At 44.4% G+C, this 22,254-nt stretch overlaps 1 protein-coding gene across 4 annotated transcripts in view; it reads right to left on the reverse strand.

The window, feature by feature from the left end:
- LOC146203723 (protein phosphatase Mn(2+)-dependent 1K-like) overlaps positions 1-22,254 on the reverse strand; it is a 122,688-nt gene that overhangs the window by 23,506 nt on the left and 76,928 nt on the right. For 2 of the 4 annotated variants that reach the window (XM_084588896.1, XM_084588895.1), the window contains one exon: positions 2,639-2,847. In XM_084588896.1, the coding sequence (XP_084445022.1) occupies positions 2,639-2,847 (209 nt within the window). Of the gene's footprint in view, positions 1-2,638; positions 2,848-14,317; positions 14,874-22,254 lie in introns of those variants that run through there. The other 2 variants (XM_084588893.1, XM_084588894.1) reach the window with 2 other exon arrangements.

Consider the following 22,254-nt stretch of genomic DNA (forward strand, 5'->3'; position numbering starts at 1 on the left):
CATGTTAGCTGCTCCATTACTCAACCTGAATTCCAACTGAGCCTCCCTAAGTATTGAGGACATTAAACATGACCCGCACCAAGATAAAGCCGAAACAGATCTATGAACAACCAACCACATGCCCCAAGCTAAAAATGTTCAAAATTCTGTTTCCTTGTATGTGCGTATCCTTAGGCTGTCCCTACAGAGAAATGCAGCTGAACCTGGATATATCAAAATTGGCAACAGAAACATTTATGTGTGCCCTAAAAGCAAGAATGCATTTCCCTAATGCTAGTGATGCGCTCCTTGCAGCAATGTGCATACACCACACTGCTTATTATTTGTTGCTAGGCCTAACTCATTATGCATCAAAGCCACAGCAAATGGTGTGTTGGAACTAGCCATTGCCTATCAGCAGAAGAGTAACATTATTAACTGTGCACTATAAATAGAATCTCCTCATTAGAATTAAAGTACAGTGGGTATCTGCAAAGACTGGCAGTGAAGCAAGCGAAGCACACCCTGTAAAAAAACAATTGAAACCCATTGAAAATTTACAGTTGGAAACCAATGGAACCGACTGGACTGTCCAATTGTGTTTTTAGTGCTCCACCAATTGCAGCCAATGGGTGAGACCCAATGCGCACAATCAGTTCGATGGGACATATTAATTGGATTCAATCTATCAGACAAACTGCATGTGATGGGTCCAGTGGGACGCACCATCTAATAAGTCCCGCCCACTGCATACAATGGGCCCAGTGAGACACACCAAATGAGACAAAAGAAAAACTGAAAATTTAAATATTCTGCAGATGTGTGAAAACTATGAGAATTACAAGCGTTGATAGAAATCAAGGCCAACAGGTAAGCATACATCGCACACCGTAATCCATATACAGCTGATTTTATTGAAGGCGCTAAGCAACTTTAATGTGCAAGAACATACTCTCTGCTGTGGCGGATACGATATGCTGCAAAACTACTCTAATTACCCAGCTAATTAACTAAAACTCACTAATTAGCTTTTTAACCATTGCAGTTGGGTGGCAAGTCCCAGTGTGGAGTTCGATGCTATGAACAATATGATGCCATGTAAGGTTTTAAAACAAAGAAAAACTCATTTTCCTAAAGCCTGCCACGCAATAATGTGTGGCACATTTTTCTGTGCCAAATAGAAATTGACCAAGGAGATTCCCAGAAAGTGCACTACAGAAATGGCGCCTGGTGACAATGTGAGCAGAGGCAATGACACTCAATTCGGACTCCAAGCGATATTGCCCCATGTCATGCACATTCTTTTGCGTCGCAGCTTGGCGCAAGGGAAAGGCCAGACGTAGCCAGCTGCGGGGTCATTGCTCCTCATAGTGACAGAGCGAAACAAAGTGCATGACATGTTAAAGTAGAGCAGGCAGTTCGAATTTGGTGCTGCTGCCATTGCATAACATCTCCACCAGATATCACTTCTGTGACGAGCTTCCTGCGAGTCTCCTGCAATTAGTTCTGGTTTCATATTCAAAAAAAGCGTCAGACTTCCTCGCGATGAAGGAATTTAGAAAATGATTTTTTCTTCATTTCAAATATTGGTATGGCATCACCTTGTTCCCACCTTTGAACTCCCCATTGGTACTAACCACCGAACTGTGGTAATTAAAAAGTTAATTATTGGGTTTTAGTTAATTCGCCAGATAGAAAAGTGCTGCAGGTTATTGTGTCTGCTGTGGCAGAAAGTTTGTTCCTGCAAAAAATTTTTTTCTACTTTGAATTCATATATTTTTTAAATTTCATAGTCTTTCCTGAAACACCATGTATTCGGTCAGACACAACTAGCGCACCCAGTGAACACACTTTTGCTTCTGCTTATATACATCCCTCATCTAACACTTGTCGGTGTGGAGTGAATTTGAACTCTGGAATTTCTTTGAAGGAAAGCGAGTATGAAATGTCATAGCTATCGCTGTAGCCAATCACCCTGCATGCAGACTGCACAACCTCGCATTGCGCATTGCACGTCACCGTCTCCATCAACTTCCATCGGTGCGCAAAAGCTTTCACGCATCCTCTTCAGTTCAGCTATGCTAAAACTCTACCATTTTTAGGCACGACCATATTTATTTATTTATTACATACTGCAGACCCTTGGGTCCAAGCAGAGGGTGTAGATACATACAAACAAGAGCAAATAACAAAGAAAAAAAAGCCATGCAGGCTTATACAATTTTAGTCACACTGCACAGCCAGCTGTATAGCAATATACGCAGTTTGTGTCCTGCCATGGTGGTGCAGTGATTAGAGCACTCGACTACTGTGTCCAAGGATGCGGGATCGAATCCCGGCTGCGGCGGCCACTTTTCGATGGAGGCGAAAAGCAAGTGAACAAAACTTCACTGAATTAAGACAAAAACAAAGATAACATAAGTGGGCCCTAGTCCAGAGCCACAAAAATGATGAAAAAGGATTAAGCATCCAGAAGGACTCTGTCGACATGGCACACGAGGGCAAGGCACCCGTGTGCTGTGCAGTGTCAGTGCACGTTAAAGGACCCCCGGTGGTCGAAATTTCCGGAGATCTCCACTACGCCGTCTCTCATAGCCTAAGTTACTTTGGGATGCTAAACCCCCAAACCGAACAGATGCAATTTGTGCCCAATACTCACCTGGCCAGTTAAAGGCAACATATTTTGCAAAAGAATTGTTGATGTCAATGAATGCTGACTGGAGCAGTGCCTGCAGGTCTGTCTGACCTCTGCAGACCCAGTACATGATGTGTGCCTCCATGTGTTCTGCACAAAAGTCTGCGCAGGTTGAGCCACCGTGCCCATCAAACACGGCAAAGTAGAGGAGGTCTGGCGTGAGCTCCTTGACCCTGCACAATGTACAATAACAATTCACTACCAGTAAGCAGGCCTCAAAACAACGACAATGCATGAAAAAGCCTACACGAAAATTTTGAGGTAGAAATGTATGCATTCCAGCCAAGCCCATGCAACAACTCACCAACCTTCCCTTTGCCCTGCTTCCTGCCCACATAAAAATAGGCCTGCATGCAGGCTGTTGTCAGATCCGGGCCCTACAGTGCAACCCAGTCCCTGCTGATACTAACACACTTTGCAGGTGCTTCCCACTCCCCTCCTATCAGTGCCACAGCCTGTCATAGTGACAAATTTCAAAACCACCCCGGTTACATCCACCACTGGACCCTACTCAAAATCCAATTGCCATTCACTCTAATAAATGTTGCCACTGTATACGCTACTAAGAAACTTGTTTTCCTTAACCCCTCTCCTCATTGCTTGATTTTCATGGACTCCATGGAAGCCATACAGAAAATTCACACATTGTGCAAAGGCTTGCATAATGACCTGCTCTGTATTCTCTCACAACTTTCCCTGCATTGGCCACTGTGATGTGGGTGCTAGACCACAATTTATTATTATTTTAAACTTTACTGCCGCTGATACAGGAGGTTCCCCTACTCCCCCACCCAGGTACGCAGACCCGAATAGGGGGCTGGGACTCCGTGACTAGAAGCGTGAAAGGATACATTGATTCTTCACGGCCTCAGCCGCCAGGGCGGACGACTTCTTTTTGGGTCTCAAGGGTTTCGCTTTCGAGAAGAGATTCCCAAGCTTGCATGTCATGAATGTTGGCCACTGCCCCAGCAAAAAAATGTTTGGCATTGTGCTGGCCTATCAGCTTGCCTGTAGTCCCTGCCTTCCTCACCCATGGTGAATGCTTTTAGAAGAGCATGAGACAACACTACACAAATTGCAGACATTATACCTCCACAACACCCCCAACCTAACATCTCTCAGATGCACGCATCGAGAGCCATACAGCGTAATTCGCTTATCATCAGGCATGACTGCTGCACCAGCCCCTCCTGCCGAAATTGCCCTTGCCCTCATGGAGACTTGCGAACTTGAAAAGACTCAAATTCATAAAACCTGGTGGGGAGTAAAGCCCCTTAATAAACTAAAATTAGCGCCATCTCCTCTTTCCTCCTCCGGAACCGCCGCTCCTTCTCTCGCGTTTCAACCGTGGCTCCACCTACGCGGTGCACGGCTAGCTCACGCTCTCCGGAGCCAGTGCCGGTAGAGGCGCTGGCGTCGGGTCTCACCAGAGCATTTCAGCTTGCATTTTGTTCACGTTAAATATTACTCGCTGCTGAAACATCAATATAGAATATCGACAGGGATTTTCCGCTAAAATAGTTTCAGCTGCCAGTGTCTCACACCACACATACGCGATTTCGGCGTCAGTTCAACTCGCCTTCACCTCTGTGTGTCCGTCATTTGTCACCCATTGGCCAAACTGAGCAGCGCGCTTTAAATAAATTGTAACTAGATTATAAAGAACCTTAATAAGGCGGAAACGTGGGCGAGAACAATTTAGCAACAGTCGGTGTATGGTTTCTTTGCAGTTTTGACTGGCCTGCGAACTGCCGGTAAACTTTAGAAGCATGGCAGCAGTTGTCTTCCATGTGTTTTCAACTTCAACTGCAGATCTATCAGCGCTTGTATGCGTGGCGCGCGAAATTCAGAACTAGCACACCAAACTAAGAGCAAGGCACGAAATATATGGCTTTATCCGGTCGCCTAAGGGCCATCACTGTTTCGTTAAATGCGGCGACACACTCAAAACATGCAGTTTGCTTACATTCACAACAAGGACAACACCTCAGAAAGCATGGCTGAGTAGCTTAAAACCAACAACATTCATTAATCGATGTCTAATACGAAAAGTGTAAAAAAATATGACAAGCAGGCATGCGGCACTTGGCAAGGCAAAAGAAATGAACGAATCCGTAAAGTGTGTGTGGCAGCATATTAGGTTAGAGATGAGCAATCGCTCATTTAACTCACAGAGCCGCGACCATAGCGCTGAGCAGAAGTCAGCTCAGCTGATTCGGTGCCGCGAAACTTTCCTGCGTGCCGCAGCTTGATTCGCGGACGGTATTATAAAGAACCTTAATAAGGCGGAAACGTGAGCGAGTTGGAAAGCATTAAAAACCGTTTGCCATCATGCCCACGTGTGCTGAACCCAAAAGTGCAGCAACATGGCATTTCAACCAACACTTCAAAAAAAAAAAAAAAAAACACAGCGAGAAAGAGGAACGAGCCGTACAAAAACATACAATATGCGCTGTGCACACATTGTTTTGCATCAGGGGAAAGGAGGCAGCCAACACAACAAGCAAGAAAAGAGTGCGCGGAAACACGTGACGGCGCTCTGCCAATGGGAGGGTCAAGCGCCAAAGGAAAGCGTCGGAGAGGAGGCAGGCGGCAATCTTCACATGTTGGCACCACTTTTAGTTTATCGAGGGGTTTTGTTGGGGAGGGGTGCATGCAATTGTTCTTTGTTATATTTTTTTCCTCTTTTCAAAGTTACGAATTTGTGCAATAAGCTTGCCCATGCTGTAAAAATAAGGCTTGGCTGGCTGTCTGCGGCTTACTCATATCCCCGGCATACATATTTGTGAAGTGATATAAACTTCAATGCCATCCTTGGCACCACGCAAAAGGTTCACATCACAGATTTGTGTGTAATATTAACAACAATAAATAATAATTGGTTCACAGGAAAGAAAATACACAGTATCTGTCACACTTGTTTCTGTGGACACCTGAACCGGGCAGATATGCATGTTACAAAACCAGAACTTGCACTTTTTCTTTGATGGCATGAATAACTGAAATTTTGGACAGCACAGTTTTGCAAACACTTGAAAGTACTGTCCAGGCTTTGAGCACGTCATTGCACTGCGAAGCTGCTATATGGCTATGAAACACAAGAGTCACATTGAGTTGGACACGGCAGCTGGCCACACACAAGAAAAAAAAAGAAAGCAAAGCCAGTGCGAAAGGCCAAACCTACAATCAAAGGCCTAGCAAAGGTGGCAGGCATAGTGTGACATTAATACTACAACAAGTCTGAGGAGGCAGCTGTCGAGTTTTGGATGCAGATTCATACCCCTACTATAGTGTTCTAGAATTGAGAAGTGTGCAGTCTTCAGCGTGCAGCAGTGGGAGCGAGGCGGTCGCCGTAGTGATGGCAAGCGTAGGTGGTACTGTCAGTCACAGGAGCACATCAAAAGGGAATGTGCCGCAGAGGAAACATTTTGGGCGTCTGCTTCTGCGGCTCATGTCCTGCGCTGATTCCGTTGCATTGTGGTGCTTCTCTGTCGTACTGTGATACGTTGTTGATGATTGGTCAAGCAAAAAAATGTGCTGCAGAGAGCACAATCACAGTTCCAGTCCATCTCTTTGGGATTTCAACCCCTCCCCTCTCTCTTCTTGAAAGCCCGCCTTTTTTTTTTTTTTTTTGCTCATTGCGCGCTCTTTCTGTTGTCTTCCCCATTATAGTCCTTCCGTTCTCGAGATACACTCCCTCCGCAAAGTGGGGGAATCAAGCCAGCCGTACAACCCACTCATCTTCATTCATGTCCAGTTGATGAGCTTGACCGCTAGATTGATAAGGGAAGGCTAGAGGACGTTGAAGCTAGTTTGAATGCCCTTCCTCCAGATGATCATGAGTATACGTTACTAGACACAGTTCTAGCAGTCTCATAGCTTATATTGCAGTATATGTGGCTCAAAAGTTCATGCCCAAATCAAAATGCAATACTTATTCTGCATATCTCACTTCGAGCAAATCACGCGCGGCACAAAAAGGAGAAAATAAATTCATCTCAAACTTCAACCACGAAGGTCTTCTTAATACATCTGCGGAGCTTAGCTCGTAAACATGCTAAAAGAGTCTTTCGCGTGTTTATTTGATTTTTTTTTTTTTTTTTTCAGTTCAGGGAAGGTTAATGCAAATAGCATATGCGTGAATTTGTGATGCTTTTGCAAAACGCAGAGGTTTTCAAGCTAGGGCGTTCTTCTACTTTGTGTCTAATTATCTTTCCCCTAAACAGATTACATTACTAATTTCTGTGATTATCCAAGTAAACATTAAAAAAAAAAAAGACATAAAGTACCATCCCCAACGCTTTCCTTGGCCTCGCCGACTGTTGGCTTCTTTCCTTCATGTATTATAACGAGCACCCTCATTTCCCCCCTTGATTGATCTGCTTGTAGCTTACGGGGGTCTCGGTTCTGGCAGTCTTGAAGCCATAGGTAGCGTAAGAGGGTTCTAGCACAGCTTTCGCCCTCGCTCTTGATCACATTCTACGTGACGCTGGCGGTAACAAAGGACGTCCTACGTCCGCCGCTATGGCTGAGGGTGGCGCTGGTGAACACTCTCAAGGTTCGTATACAGACAACATAAATACCCAAGAAAGTAGCAGGGGGGACAGCGGCCGATGTAGCTCAGTTGGAAGAGCACCGGACACGTTATTCGAAGGTCGTGGGTTCGGATCCCACCATCGGCACGTTGTTTTTTCTTCTACTTTGTGTCTAATTATCTTTCCCCTAAACAGATTACATTACTAATTTCTGTGATTATCCAAGTAAACATTAAAAAAAAAAAGTCATAAAGTACCATCCCCAACACTTTCCTTGGCCTCGCCGACTGTTGGCTTCTTTCCTTCATCTACCCTCAAGAAGCGATGCTTTGCATAGTGAAGTTCTACGTCCTCATACGATTCCGTTTTTATGTGAACTCACTAAACCAAGAGCAGAGCTCTAAAGCAGAGCAGATAAAGCACCTGAAGCTGAATAGATGTAAATAATCGTGTTTGAGGGCTCTACTTAATGACTCCGCCGGTGTCTTGCGTGTTTTCAAATTTAACCGCTTAATTCCTTCCTGTTTTCGTAGTTCATGACATTTTCATATAGTTCCGTATTGTTTTATATATTGGTATATATGCTAGAACTGTTTATTTATATTAACTTAAGTAGTGAATCGTTTATCCTGCTGGTTTTTGAGGCTGTCCGCTGTGTGGTTTCGTGCATTTGTATCAGCTCTTGCTGATCTATTTCGTTTTGTATACAGCTGTCTATTTATATGTATCTGCCCACGTTCAAATAAAGTATTTAACAGCCCCTGGCATAATTTCTGCCTCCAAGTAGTCTTCACATACTCTATGCGTGAAGCAAACAAAGTATGCTAGCCTAGCCTAAAACATGCGCTTTCAGTCCGCGTGAGTGTTGACGGAGGACTTCAGTCTAGCCCACATAAACAGGCGCATCTGAAAATAGCAATTTTTTATCATAAAAAAATATGCTAGGCATTTGTCTTTCCCGTTAACGTTCGAGAAATAAGTACCCAATATGTTAAGCAAATTTCTTACTGTTGCTTGTCATTTCATCGGCAATCTATATCGCTGTACGTGTCTTGCTACTCATACACATTTTCCCCAATGACGGCTGCTTTTATAGGAAGCTAGTTCTTTTATTCATGCACATAATCGGACCATAGACTAAACCATAGACATAAAATTAGGTATGTTACGTGCCACACCAACTCCTTTTACCATTCATTGTTGCCATGCTCAATTTAGCACTCTAACCCCCTTCCAGAGGTGCTAGTTTCAATCACATACATTCACTTGTTTAAAAATGCTCTAACATTTTATTTTGGTGTACCAAATCAGCAATTCTTGACCTGGACAATATTTTTCATTGAATTCATGTATGTGTGCCTGTGCTTCCTTTTTGTTGTTGTTGTTGCAATGTAATGAATATGTGATCTACCCACTCCCTTCTGTAACACCAGACCCGGGCCCTGAGGGTGCTACAAATGAATAAATAAATATTACGAAAAATTGGGAAGAGTTGGCAGGTATGGCTTCTGTAAACCTGGAGCCTTTTCTATTTGCCTGCCCCACAGCTAAGCGTTTCCTATACCGCCCAATCCTTCCTCCTTCCCAGTGGCGGAAATGGCAGGCGTTGGCAGCTCATGCAAACCAGCCAGCTCCTTTGACTGCTAGGAAGAGGACTTAAAAAGACCTGTCTTAATCTGACCTTGCAAAGTCACGGTAAAAACCGCGCTAACACAGGACGGAGCAAGAACACAGCACAGGCACTGACTATCAACGGGCGTTTATTTAAGAAATACAGATACATATATATACATATCTGTATTTCTGAAATAAGCAGCAGTTGCTAGTAGCGCTCGTGTTGTGCTCTTGCTCATCCTGTGTTGCGCTGTTTCCGCCGTAATCGTAAACCAACAAGCCCAACTCTCCACTCGTCTGAATTTGCAGTCTTTCTCTCTCGGCCTCTTTGTTGGTATCACAATTTTCGGAGAACCCTCAAAAAAGGGGGATTTATAGCTCCATCGAAAAGGGCATGCCATTGAAGACTTTCTGAATTATGTTCCAAGTCCTTTGCATGCAGCAAAAAGTATGATGCTCATTTGTGCATACAGTTTGAAAGAAGCTGCTTTCCATTTATTTTTTGAACTCAAATTCCAGGTTCCTGTGTGTGTGTGTGTGTGTGTGTGTGTGTGCGTGCGTGCGTGCGTGTGTGTGTGTGTGTGTGTGTGTGCGCGCGCGTGCGTGCGTGCGTGCGTGTGTGTGTGTGTGTGTGCGCGCGCGCGCGTGCGTGCGTGCGTGCGTGCGTGTGTGTGTGCGCGCGCGTGCGTGCGTGCGTGCGCGTGTGTGTGTTTTGGTCTCCGCTAAGACCTTTGCATCAGGTGAAGAGATGTCAAAATCCCCCCCCCCCCCCTTTTGGACTGTCAGAAATCAGTTCTGCAAGTTTCCACTGTGCTAGCGAGAAGTGCACACGGCAGTCCAATAAGCAATACAGCAGAGCCTGGGGAGCAGTCATTGTAAAGGCCGAGTGACAGCTTCATCAATAAAAGCCCTATCTGCTCATATTTGTGGGTTCATTCGTGCAAATAAGGGTTTAATTTTCTAATATTTGAAGCTAGATATTATATAAGATGAGCGATGAAAATGGTTTGATTTGGTTTGTAGGAATTAACCATCCCAAAGTGACTCAGGCTATGAGAGATGGCGTAGTGGAGGGCTCCGGAGATTTCGGCCACCTAGGGTTCTTTAACATGCACTGACATCGTACAGCATACGGATGCCACTCCGTTTCGCCTCCATCAAAACGCAGCCGCCGGCAGTCGGGATCGCACCCAGGTACTCCGGCACAGTAGCTGGGCAACTTAATCACTGCACCACCGCAGCGGAGCGCAATGAAAATGGAGTTTCACAGTTAAAACATTTATGGGCCTGAAAGAAATAGCAGTCCAACACTTCAACCAAATAAATGTTTCCGTATTGTCAAAAAAGAACTCCATAAACAAAAAATACAAAACAAAGGATGCATCTCACGTTGTTTCTTTTGGGGTATTTGTTCAAAATTCTACAAGCTACGAGACCTTTGAAATAAGGAGACTTATGCAGCACAAAGAAAGGTAGCCAGGTGGGCAGAATGCTTAGTAATTAAAGGTGTGAAAGAAAAAAAAAGAACACAGATGTGAGGACATACAAAAGAATAGCTGAAAGCACATTTTTCTTTGTATGTGTCCTCTGCTTAAGTGGCAGCTGCAGCATATTTTTTTACCTCCATGCACCTTACTGACTTCAATGCAAAGGTAGGGGAAAAGCAGGCAGGAGGCCAGGCAGTAGGCGACTATGGCATTGGTTCTACGAATAGCAGGTGGGGGTTACTAGTTGAGTCTGCAGAGCGCAATAACTTAAGAATCATGAATACCTTCCTCGGCAAACGGAAGAACCGGAAATGGACGTGGAAAAGTCCTAATGTGCAGACTAAAAATGAAATTGACTTCATACTGTGTTCAAACCCCGCCATTATGGAAGATGTAGAGGTAATGGGGAAAGTGAGATGCAGTGACCATAGGATTGTGAGGTCCCGAATTAGTATAAATCTGAGGAAGGAACCAACAGATTAGTAAGAAAGAAGTCCGTCACCAAATTAGCAGTGAGGGGGAGAGCAGAAGAGTTCAGGATCTCACTGCAGAATAGATATTCAGCTCTGACCGAGGATGGCGACTTTACCCTGAAGCAATAAACAATAATTTCAGAGATATCATTACTGAGTGCGCTGTAGAAGTAGGCGGTGGGGTAGTTAAAGAGGATACCGGTAAGCTGTCTAAGGAGACGAAAGATTGGATTAAGAAACGCCAGAGTATGAAAGCTTCCAATCCAAAAGACCAGATAGAATTGGCCGAGATACCAAAGCTAATCAATAAGCGCAAAGTAGCTGATACAAGGAAGTATAACATGGAGAAAATTAAGCATGCAGTAAAGAACGGAGGGAACCTTAAAGCGGTGAAGAAGAAATTGGGCATAGGCAAAAATCAGATGTACGCGCTAAGGGACAAGGCGGGCAACGTCATCACGAATATGGACAAGATAGTCAAAGTAGCCGAGGAGTTCTATACTGATCTCTACAGTAGCCAAAGTAGTCAGGACCATAATGAGATTGGCAGTAGGGAAAAACAGTCAGACGTTCCACCAGTGACAAAGGACGAGGGTAAGAAAGAGAAACTATGAAAAGGGGAAAAGCAGCTGGAGAGGATCAGATAACTATAGATTTGTTGAAGGACGGGGGGGATATTGTGCGAGAAAAAATGGACACCTTGCATACGCAGTGCCTGGTGTCATCGACGATACCAGAACCATGAAAGAGCGCAAACATTATCCTTATTCATAAGAAAGCCGACGCCAAGGACCTTAAAAATAACAGACCAATCAGCTTACTGTCTATTACGTATAAGGTATTTGCTAAGATAATGGCTAATAGAATAAGGACAACCTTAGACTGCAATCAAGCAAATGATCAAACAGGTTTTCGGAAACGGTACTCTACTATCGATCATATCCATATCATCAACCAGGTGATAGAAAAATGCTCGGAATATAACCAGCCCTTATACATACATAGCAATTATTGATTACGAAAAAGCATTTGACTCAGTAGAAACCTTGGCGGTGATGCAGGCATTGCGAAATCAGGGGGTAGACGAGCTGTACGTGAAAGTGCTGGAAGATATATATAGTGGCTGCATAGCAACCATAGTTCTGCGTAAGGGAAGTAACAAAATTCCCATAAAGATAGGTGTTCGGCAAGGAGACACAATTTCCCCAGTACTATTCACAGCTTGCTTAGAGGAAGTATTCAGAGACCTGAAATGGGAGCAGTTAGGGATAAGGGTAGATGTAGAATACCTCAGTAATCTGTGATTTGCTGATGACATTGCCTTGCTAAGTAACTCGGGGCATGAACTGCAAAGAATGATTGGTGACCTAGACCGGAAAAATAGAAAAGTAGGGTTGAAAATCAATATGCAGAAGACTAAGGTAATGTTCAACAGCCTCGGGAAGGAACAGCAGTTTACGTTAGGTAGCGAAGCACTGGAAGTAGTAAGCGAATATGTCTACTTAGAAAAGGTAGCAACCGCAGATCCGGACCATGAAAAAGAAATAACAAGAAGAATAAGATTGGGATGGAGCACATTTGGCAAGCACTCGCCGATTATAACTAGCAGCTTACCGGTATCGCTCAAGAGGAAAGTATACAACAGTTGCATCTTACCTGTACTCACCTTTGGTGCTGAAACGTGGAGGATAACCAAGAGATTTCTACTTAAGTTGAGGACAGCGCAAAGGGCTATGGAACGAAAAATGGTAGGGGTAACATTAGGAGATAGGAAGCATGCAGAGTGGTTCAGAGAAATAACTCAGGTTACTGACATTCTAGTGGAAATCAAGAAGAAGAAATGGGCATGGGCAGGAGATGTAGTGCGAAGTAAGGATAATCGATGGTCAATTAGGGTAACAAACTGGATTACAAGGGAAGGAAAGCGTAGCAGAGGGCAGCAGAAAGTTAGGTGGGCGGATGAGGTTAAGAAGTTTGCAGTGGTCAAGTGGATACAGCTAGCACAGAACCGGGTTATTTGCAGAAATATGAGAGGCCTTTGCCCTGCAGTGGGTATAGTTAGGATGATGATGAATGATGACCTTACCGAAACCTTTACAGTAAGCTCTCCAGATACTCCCTAGTCCTCTGTGCCAAATGTTGCAGCCCTGTGGGGTTTTGCTTTGGCACAAATTATTCTAAATATTTCCAGTGTCATGGTCTCAATCGAGGCACTGTCGGTTGCATGTGTGATGTCAAGAACTGCATACCTGTCAATATTTGCTCAACATTTGCCAAGAAAAAAAAACTAGCTTACTTTTTATCATTTCAAACAAATGATAACCAAAACTGTTACTCATCATTAATTTAGCCAAGCACACATGACTTTTCGTTTTTTTTTTTTTTGCTTGTTTGTTTGTTTACTTACAGTATCTATGGCGTCATACTTACACTCCATTTCATAAGCTGCTTACTGCACAACAGAAGGCAAGGGAGGCCTGGGCTAATCAGGATGACAAGTACAACATGACTGTATTTCTACCACATTCTTGGTCAACAGGCACATAGGAACACAACCATGTAGTGCGTCCCATCTTGATTGGCCCAGGTCGCCCCTACCTTTTGTAATGCTGCAAACAGGTAGTTAAATAGAGTATAGTTCTATTATAATGTAATGCTTTGCAGCAAAGTTTCAGTTTCAGTTCCCTGGTTTTGCATTTTACAATTGTCTTTTAACAATTGATAGAGACACCTCTAATACACGACACATTCCGTGATGTCGAACTTATGTCCATCTTGATTTAAAGCCAGCCATATATTAGTGCAGGCGGCGTACCTCTGATTGGGGCAGTCATTAAATGTAAAGTATCCTCACTTTTTTGGACAGCCTTGAGAGAAGGGGGGCGGGGGGCAGTATACCATATGCCAGGAATGAAAATGTCAACTAAAAAGGGCGCGCATATACTGCACAAATACAGCGGCAGCATCAAGTTCAAGTTAACTTTATTGTCATCGATATAGAGGCCCCTCCGATCTCTCAGTAAGACCCTATGGAGTCTCTAAGGGAGAGGCAGCGCAGCAGGGGGACGTCTCCACAGCCCGGCTCCGGAGGCGAGCATCCCAGGTTTAACTGCAGCTCATTTGAGCAGTTTGAAACGCCCGCGCACGAGTGTGCGTGTGTGGCAGCTAGTTACGGGTGTACACATATGCCAGCTAGCTGTATGTGTAGCCTTGCTGATCAAGGTAGGTTGCAGGATTATTGATATTCTCTGAAGCCGACTGAAAACTGCTTTACAGTGTACTAGAAGCTACACTACCCGTGATCCTTTATTTCTTTTTTGCAGGATATCAACAAGATCGGTGTAGTCGCAATGTATGTACTACGCTAGAACACCAGCTACGCAAAAAGAACACAACCAAGCGAAGGTAAACGTTTCAACGAGCTGTTTGGATTCCAATTCGCGTCTTTTATACAGATTTCATGGGATGCGAATTTCCAATCCAGCCAAAAAGAGCATATTCATACAAATACAGCACACAGAAATCCATACGCACCTGTACCGATCTTCATTGTAAGTTCGTCGGCCAAGAATCGTCGCGCAGCCGGCATGCTCACCCGATATTTTGGGCACGGGCTTGCCAACTTTGATGCTTTGCTGCAGCAGAAGCGGCAAATCGATCCGATTGTCCCAAGTTCCTAAAGTGTCAAAATTAATGTGTTGCTGTCGCTGCCCGATGTTTTCGGGGTCCGACAGAACCTGTTTCTCGCGAACAGGTGATCGGAATAAAGGTTTCAAAACATCTCTATTCAAGCGGGAAACCCACGGTAAGTTAGACCTCAAGAGCAACAGAGACATGCAAAGGACGTTGCTGTAACAGACGACGAATATGCGCTTTGTCCCAACAGCTGCGCCGGTGTACAGATTACGTTGCGTGCCGAAAAATGGAGAAGTCCTTAGCGAACGCGTTTGAACTATTCAATTGAAGATGCAATTTAAATAACGAAAGTCGCACTCGTACGCAAGTCTGCAACACACAACCACGGCAACAACTGTGCTCACAGAACCACTATCACACCACATCTGCACGATACTTAGTAGTAAACTCGAGAACCTAAAACAAATAATTCGCGCGTTGACGTCGTTAAGGGGCGCTAGCGCAGCATTGTGGTGACAGAGATTGATGGAGATTTGGTTTGGTTTGTGAGTTAATTTTAACGTCCCAAAAGCGACTCAGGCCATGAGAGACGCCGTAGTAGAGGAGTCAGGAAATTTCGACCACCTGGGGTTCTTTAAGGTGCACTGACATCGCGGATTGTGGGTACCTCTTGTACCGTGCGCATGAACGTGCGAGAAATAAATGCACTGAAAATAGAAACATTGACTACCACACCTATATTTCGCTCTTTTTTTTTTCTTTCAACGCCGGTGTTTTCGATCAGGCCCAATTTTTCTCCTGCTTTATGGGAAACAATGTTCCAGCTCAAAACATAAAGCATAAAACAACAAAATTTTTCTGTTAGGCTGCGCAGACGAAAAGGAACATGTCGCTGATTTATGCATTAGAAACGCGGGCGAACCGAGCAAAAGTTTGCGGTACTTTTTACAGATGAGCTCAGCAATGCAAAAATAGTAGCGAGCTTCCGAGCATGGATGAAGCTTTCCTTCCTCCGTGCGTCCAAGAGCGGGCGACTGCAGCAACTGCGGCGCCGGCACACGACTGCAGCGACTGCAGCGCCGGCAAGGTGCCGGCGCTGCAGTTGCTGCAGTCGCCCGCTCTTGGACGCACGGAGGAAGGAAAGCTTCATCCATGCTCGGAAGCTCGCTACTATTTTTGCATTGCTGAGCTCATCTGTAAAAAGTACCGCAAACTTTTGCTCGGTTCGCCCGCGTTTCTAATGCTAGCGACAGTGCCTACAGTTGCTACAGTCATAGCAGAGTCCCTTGAGGGATTCTGCCACTACCGTTAAAGGCCCACTGTCCACCCTCCGGTCGAAAATATTTTCTTTCCTGGTGACTGTGAGTCTTCGCCCCTAGAACGCAAGGCCGCAAAATGTTTTTGAAAAGAGTAATTAATAACGCAGTTACAGCCACCGCAATCACCCGATTCTGTCATGCTTCTCTCCTTCCGTTCCCTCGCAAAAGTTTTACACTCTCCTGACCGAGGTCGTCTAGCCTCCGCAAGACAAATTCCCCTTCCTCCTCCGCGTTTGGCGGGAGGTGGGGCGTGGCACTCCGCGAGCGCGAAAAAAAAAACCCCGGCGATGGAGCGCGCGCCGCTGGATTCAGTCTGGCCGTGGCGAGGGAAAAGCGCGCAGCGAGCGGTAGACACCCATCCTTCTCCCGTCAGTCAGCGAGACGGACCAATGGACGTCGTTCGCGGTACGTACGTCATTACTGGGCCCGTCGGGCCAGCGCAGGAAACGGGGAAGCTGGCTTTCCAAAGGAGAGCATGAGAGAGCTTTGAATTGTATTTTCGATGCTTTGCGGCGCGCGTGTCACTCTAGCATTTTACACAGACTATCTCCGGTACCTGATCGAAACACTGGGCTCCTTTGCTTAAAAGGGCCTTCCCTGGACAGTGGCCCTTTAAGTAAGTATAAGTGAGAAGCCCTGATCCCTTTTGACTCAGGGCAGGCGTTTGTCAACGCTGCAGGGGAAATGGATAGGTAAAGGAAAAGAGTAGTACATCACAACATTGCGTCACGATGCACTTTAAAGGCACCGTCGGTCGAGCGGCCTCATGAAGCCTCACCCATATTACCAGATACCAGATGGCGCCACTAGAGCATAGGCTGTCTCGAAATATCGAAATATCTAGAGTGGAAAATAGACCTTTGTATTTGGCCTTCCTGGACATAAATGGGGCGTACGACAACGTAAGCAGGGAACTCCTGTGGAACATATTAAAAGAAAAAGGTATCGGTTATGAGATAATAGAGTTCATACAGGAAATATACCGGGATAACAAAGTAGAAATTACGTGGGAAGGGATAAGAAGTACGGATGATGTCAAAGCATGCAAAGGATTAAGACATGCTGTCATCTATCACCGCTGCTTTCATGCTTTATATGATAAACCTGGAACGGAGGATATAATACAGTAACCTATGTTTTGACATGTCATATAGATTAAGTAGAAAGGCGGTAGAGCAGCGCCTCCCCGGTTTGATGTATGCAGACGATATTGTGCTGCTAGCTGAGAGTCTGGAAGAATTGCAAACTCTAGTTAAGTATTGCGGAGACGAAGGGGACGCTCTAGGCTTCAGTTTTAGCGCAGTTAAGTCGGGTCTGATGATTTTCAACGGCTTAACAGACCAGGGTCTTAAAATACAAGACCATGAAATACCTAGAGTAGCAGAATATAAATATCTGCTGGGGGTATGGGTAAACGAAGGATTGGCATACATTAGAAAGCATGAGCAATCACTTAAGCCCAAAGGGCGAAGGAATGCAGGGATAATGAAGCATAATTAAGGCATTGTGGAGATACAAAAGGTATGAGGTTTTGAAGGGTATTTGAAAAGGAATTATGGTGCCCGGACTTACTTTCGGTAATGCGGTTTTGTGCCTAAATTCAGAGGTACAGACGACATTAGAAATAAATCATAGATCCGTTGGACGATTAGCACTAGGTGCCCACGGCAAAACTACAAATGAGGCGGTACAGGGAGATATGGGCTGGTCATCTTTCGAAGTATGGGAAGCTCAGAGTAAAATATTATATGAGGAACGCCTGAGGAAATTGGACAGTAACAGATGGGCAGCTAAAGTATTTAAATACCTTTACTTAGAAAGCGTTGACTAACAATGGAGGAAAAGAACTAGGAAACTAACTAGTAAGTATGCTCGTCACAAGGACGGAGAAATAAAGAGCATTAAGCAACAGGTGAAAAACACAGAAGGTAAAAATTGGATAAATTCGATGGAAAAGAAACAGAGTGTGGAATTATACCGAAAGTGGAAAATGCAGATCAGGAAGGAAGATTTCTTTGATAACTCAACAGGCAGTGCCCTACTTTTTGAAGCTATATAAGGGTGCATTAGAACACGCAGCTACAAAAAGAAATTTAACAATGGAGATGACGCATGTGCTGTATGTGAGATCAAAAAACAGCGCGGCTACTTGGGACAAACAGAGAAGGGAGAATAACGGACAAGCGCTGACTAACAACTGAAGTTTATTCGAAAAAAGCACAGGTAATATACACTTTTTTTCTTCAAGAACCAGGACGCATGCGCTCCCAAACAAGCATCAGTCTAATCATGGGAATCCAAATATACAATCTCAGTGTCATGCAGAAGCACCGATGGCGTGCTCACGCAACTATCCCCTTTTTTATGGATGTGATAGGCTTCCGATAACTCCCTGGTTAGTTGATCCTTATGCCTGTAGATTACATTAGTGCTGTTAAAAAGAGGTGTGCATAGTTTTTTATCAGGATATCTCTGATCATTATTTAAAGGGCAGTCCCTGTAGTGCAGGGCAAGGTTCGAAGATGGGGCATTTTTCAAAGATGCCTTATGTTGGCGTAGCCGGGTGTTGATACATTTACACCCGGCTACGCCAACATAAGGCATCTTTGAAAAATGCCCCATCTTCGAACCTTGCCCTGCACTACAGGGACTGCCCTTTAAATAATGATCAGAGATATCCTGATAAAAAACTATGCACACCCCTTTTTAACAGCACTAATGTAATCTACAGGCATAAGGATCAACTAACCAGGGAGTTATCGGAAGCCTATCACATCCATAAAAAAGGGGATAGTTGCGTGAGCACGCCATCGGTGCTTCTGCATGACACTGAGATTGTATATTTGGATTCCCATGATTAGACTGATGCTTGTTTGGGAGCGCATGCGTCCTGGTTCTTGAAGAAAAAAAGTGTATATTACCTGTGCTTTTTTCGAATAAACTTCAGTTGTTAGTCAGCGCTTGTCCGTTATTCTCCCTTCTCTGTTTGTCCCAAGTAGCCGCGCTGTTTTTTGATCTTGCAATGCACCAACTAGCTCAGATTTCCGTTCTTCTGTGCTGTATGTGGTAATTCCAGTGAAACAATTGACCATATTATACTCGAATGTGATGGTATCCATCCGGAAGTTGATGCAGGCGCAATCACTGTTCCTGAAGCTCTGGGGTTGTTTAGAGATAACAGTGGCCGGGTGAATAAACTGGCGGTGGAAACTAGCAAAAAATTACTGGAAGATTGGTGGCCTAAAAGCAGAGAAATAACATAATGTTAGTAATGTAGGAACAAAAATTTAATAAATAGAATGATGGTTTAGTTAGCCAATCTAAATAAATAATTATGATATAGGGAGAAAAATTAGCATGATAGTGATGATAGCTACTGCTACCACCCCGTTTCACAGGGGACGCTCCTATATTCCATCCACCCATCCATTCATGTATGAAATGCGGTTTGCCTCGCCGTGGCCGTGGCTGCGCGCTCTGCATAGAATCATCGGAGAAATAAACAAGGCTCTGTGTTTTAAAACACATGCTACAAAGGTGCAGCTGCACACATGGAATGTTGGCAAATCAAGAGAATTCGATGTAGTAGTAGCCAATAATCAAAAGTGCGGTGGTGCGAATGAGAGGCCCTGTTAATGCTTCGCAACACTGATCGTGCTCTTTGGCAGGTATAGCTCTTATTTCAATAATGGAATGAACGGCGGCACAACAAGGACACTAACAAGAAAGGGACACTATATGCGTATACGCACACTATCAACTTTTTATTAACCGGAAAAGTCAACGTTTATAGATCCTTTCTATAAACGTTGACTTTTCCGGTTAATAAATAGTTGGTAGTGTGCGCATATCTATAATCTATATTCATCTATAAACGATATAAACGATCTATAAACGATGGGCAAAGTGGCATATACATTCATCTCAAGCATGAGACTCATCGCAATTATCGCTCCGAACCCAATTCACGTAGTGGAAAACCAGCGGCAACATCTAGCAGACAGGAAACCATGCAGATAAACTAACAGATTCTGATAAAAGCAATTAGAAACGAAAAAAGGGCCATCTCTTAGCACAAGCTGTGTCAAACAATTGTAGCAACAGCAGAGTCATATACATGAGAAGCCAGTACGAAACCTAAAACCAAAAATAAAAATGAAAATAAAAATAAAAGACAATCGTAGCAAAAGCAGTCAGAAACATAAAAACAAAAAGGAAAGGAAACTATAAAGAAAAATGAAGTTTCCTTTCTCGATAGTTTTTTTTTTTTTGACGATGTACTGTGCGACTTTTGCTTCATATGTTTGACTCTTTTTTTTCTACAATTGCCTTTTTATTTTTATTTTTAATTTTATTTTTGTTATTATGTTAGACACGACAAAATAACTTGTATAAAATAAAGCACTCCTTAATTGCAACGCTCCAACTATGCACACTGCGGAACATATTCTTAAAAAAACGTCGTGCCTCGATTCCTAAGGTTGGAATCATAACCTGGTGGTCTTTTCGCTTTTTTTTTTTTTTTTGGATATAGGTACTTGTGCTTTTTCTCTTTCTAGGAGATCTCTGTCGTTTTATTTATTTATTTATTTATTTATTTATTTATTTATTTTTACAGATAGCTCGGCACGTTCGGGAGCAAAAGTTGGCACCGCATCGGGTAAAGGTTCCGGCTTTCCTTGCGGGATGTGGACTTATTTGCAGTTAATGACGTGTATAAGTCCCTTGGCTTGGAATGTAGCTCACTAACAGAGCAGGTTTCGTCCAAAACCTTATATTTTCGATGAAGCTTGCGTTCCCATTGCTTCCATCGGTTCTCATCCTTTGGCACAGCAAAGAGCGACCGCTGCTCGCCTTTCGTCCACTGGTATCCCGTTTTGCAACAGGGAGCGAAGCAATGCCATATTTACGCCGTCGACGATTCTAAACGTTTGAAAAATAAGATGCTACTCATTGGGGCCATATACATATATTTAACGTACACTATAGCTACACTAGTGTAGCAAAAAATTCTAGAGGGCACTTTGGATGGAGGCGAAACGAAGTGGCGTCCGTGTGCTATCAACTTAGCGCACGTTAAAGATCCCCAGGTGGACAAAATTACTCCGTAGCCCTCCACTAGGGCTCCCCTTTCTCTCTTTCTAATTTTACTCCCACCTTCCTCCCTTCCCTTACGGCTTGGTTGATGTATCCACAGAGTAAGTGTGACAGATATTGCGCCTTTCCCTTCCCGTGAAACAATTTTTATTATTTGGACCACTAAAGTGCAATGAGGCGAAAGCCATTATAGCGCGATGTATCGTAGCCTTCCACTACAGCACCTCTATCTCCCTTTCTTCTTTCACTCCTACCTTCCCCCCTTCCTTAACGGTGTGGTACATGTGTGCTCGGAGAATTGTGACAGATATAGTGCGCCTCTTCTATCCTGTAAATCAATTTCAAACGCCGCTGATGCTTGCTGTACTAACGCCTCCTAGACATCTGGGTCTGCTTCTGTTTGCTGTGTAGTGCGGCGTTCGAGGAAGCGGCAAATAGGAGTCGCACGGACGCCTGGATCGGACGCCCAGCGGGGTCAACTTCGTATATGCATGAATCGCCTGCGTCATGACCTGATCGTGACGGTACATTGCGCGTCCCTTGTCGAACACAGCCAGCATTTCATTGAACGCATCAATTAAGTTCACCAGCGTTCTATAATTCGTTTACAGGAAAGGAAAGGCGCAGTATCTGTCACTCGCGGAATCCCGCCATCATCCTCACAGGCAAGGAAAATTATGAAGAGCGCTTCACGATACTGGGCAGTTGGTAAAGCGCGTGGCTATAGGATCCAAGGGATGGAGGTTCGATTCCTGGCAGAGACAAGGTTTATAAGTTTATTTGTAACTCTCTCTCTCGAAAGCGTGACACCTCTGCTGACAACCTTAATTCTGTCGACAACGATGAGGCATTAAAGGCTTTGGCCTTAAAACACCATTATTGAAGTTTGGTACACTTGAGTAACTGGTGTATAGTTTAAAAATGAAAGATGGCTTAGCTCTGCTATGCCTGGATATACGTAGCGAAAAGCAGACTGCCTCGGGATCAGAAGAAGTTAATTTCTAGTCTTTTGCGCTATATTCGCCAGCCGCTAAACTCTCCTTGGCTTCCATGTCGAGCGCGTTTAAGTTCACCGGCGTTCTATAATTCGTTTACAGGAAAGGAAAGGCGCAGCATCTGTCACTCGCGGAAGGCAAGAAGCGCCGCCCGGCGGCGTCGGAGCGCACTCGTTCCCGCTTGATCATCATAGCTGATGGCAGATGGGTGACGTCATATCCTTGACGTCACCCTAATTGAGTGACTTGTGAGTGAGTGAGAAGACTCTATTTACACTGACATGGACCTCGGGGCAGTCTTTGGTACTTTCAAACTGCGCGCCAATCGGTATATCTGTCACTCGCGGAATACCGCTATCATCCTCACCGTATAGACAAGCGAAATTATGAATAGTGTTTCACAACCCGGGGCGTGGCACGGCGG

Source organism: Amblyomma maculatum, chromosome 1 (genome assembly GCF_055883805.1).
Source record: "Amblyomma maculatum isolate TAMU_Amacu chromosome 1, ASM5588380v1, whole genome shotgun sequence".
NCBI classification, from domain to species: Eukaryota; Metazoa; Arthropoda; class Arachnida; order Ixodida; family Ixodidae; genus Amblyomma; species Amblyomma maculatum.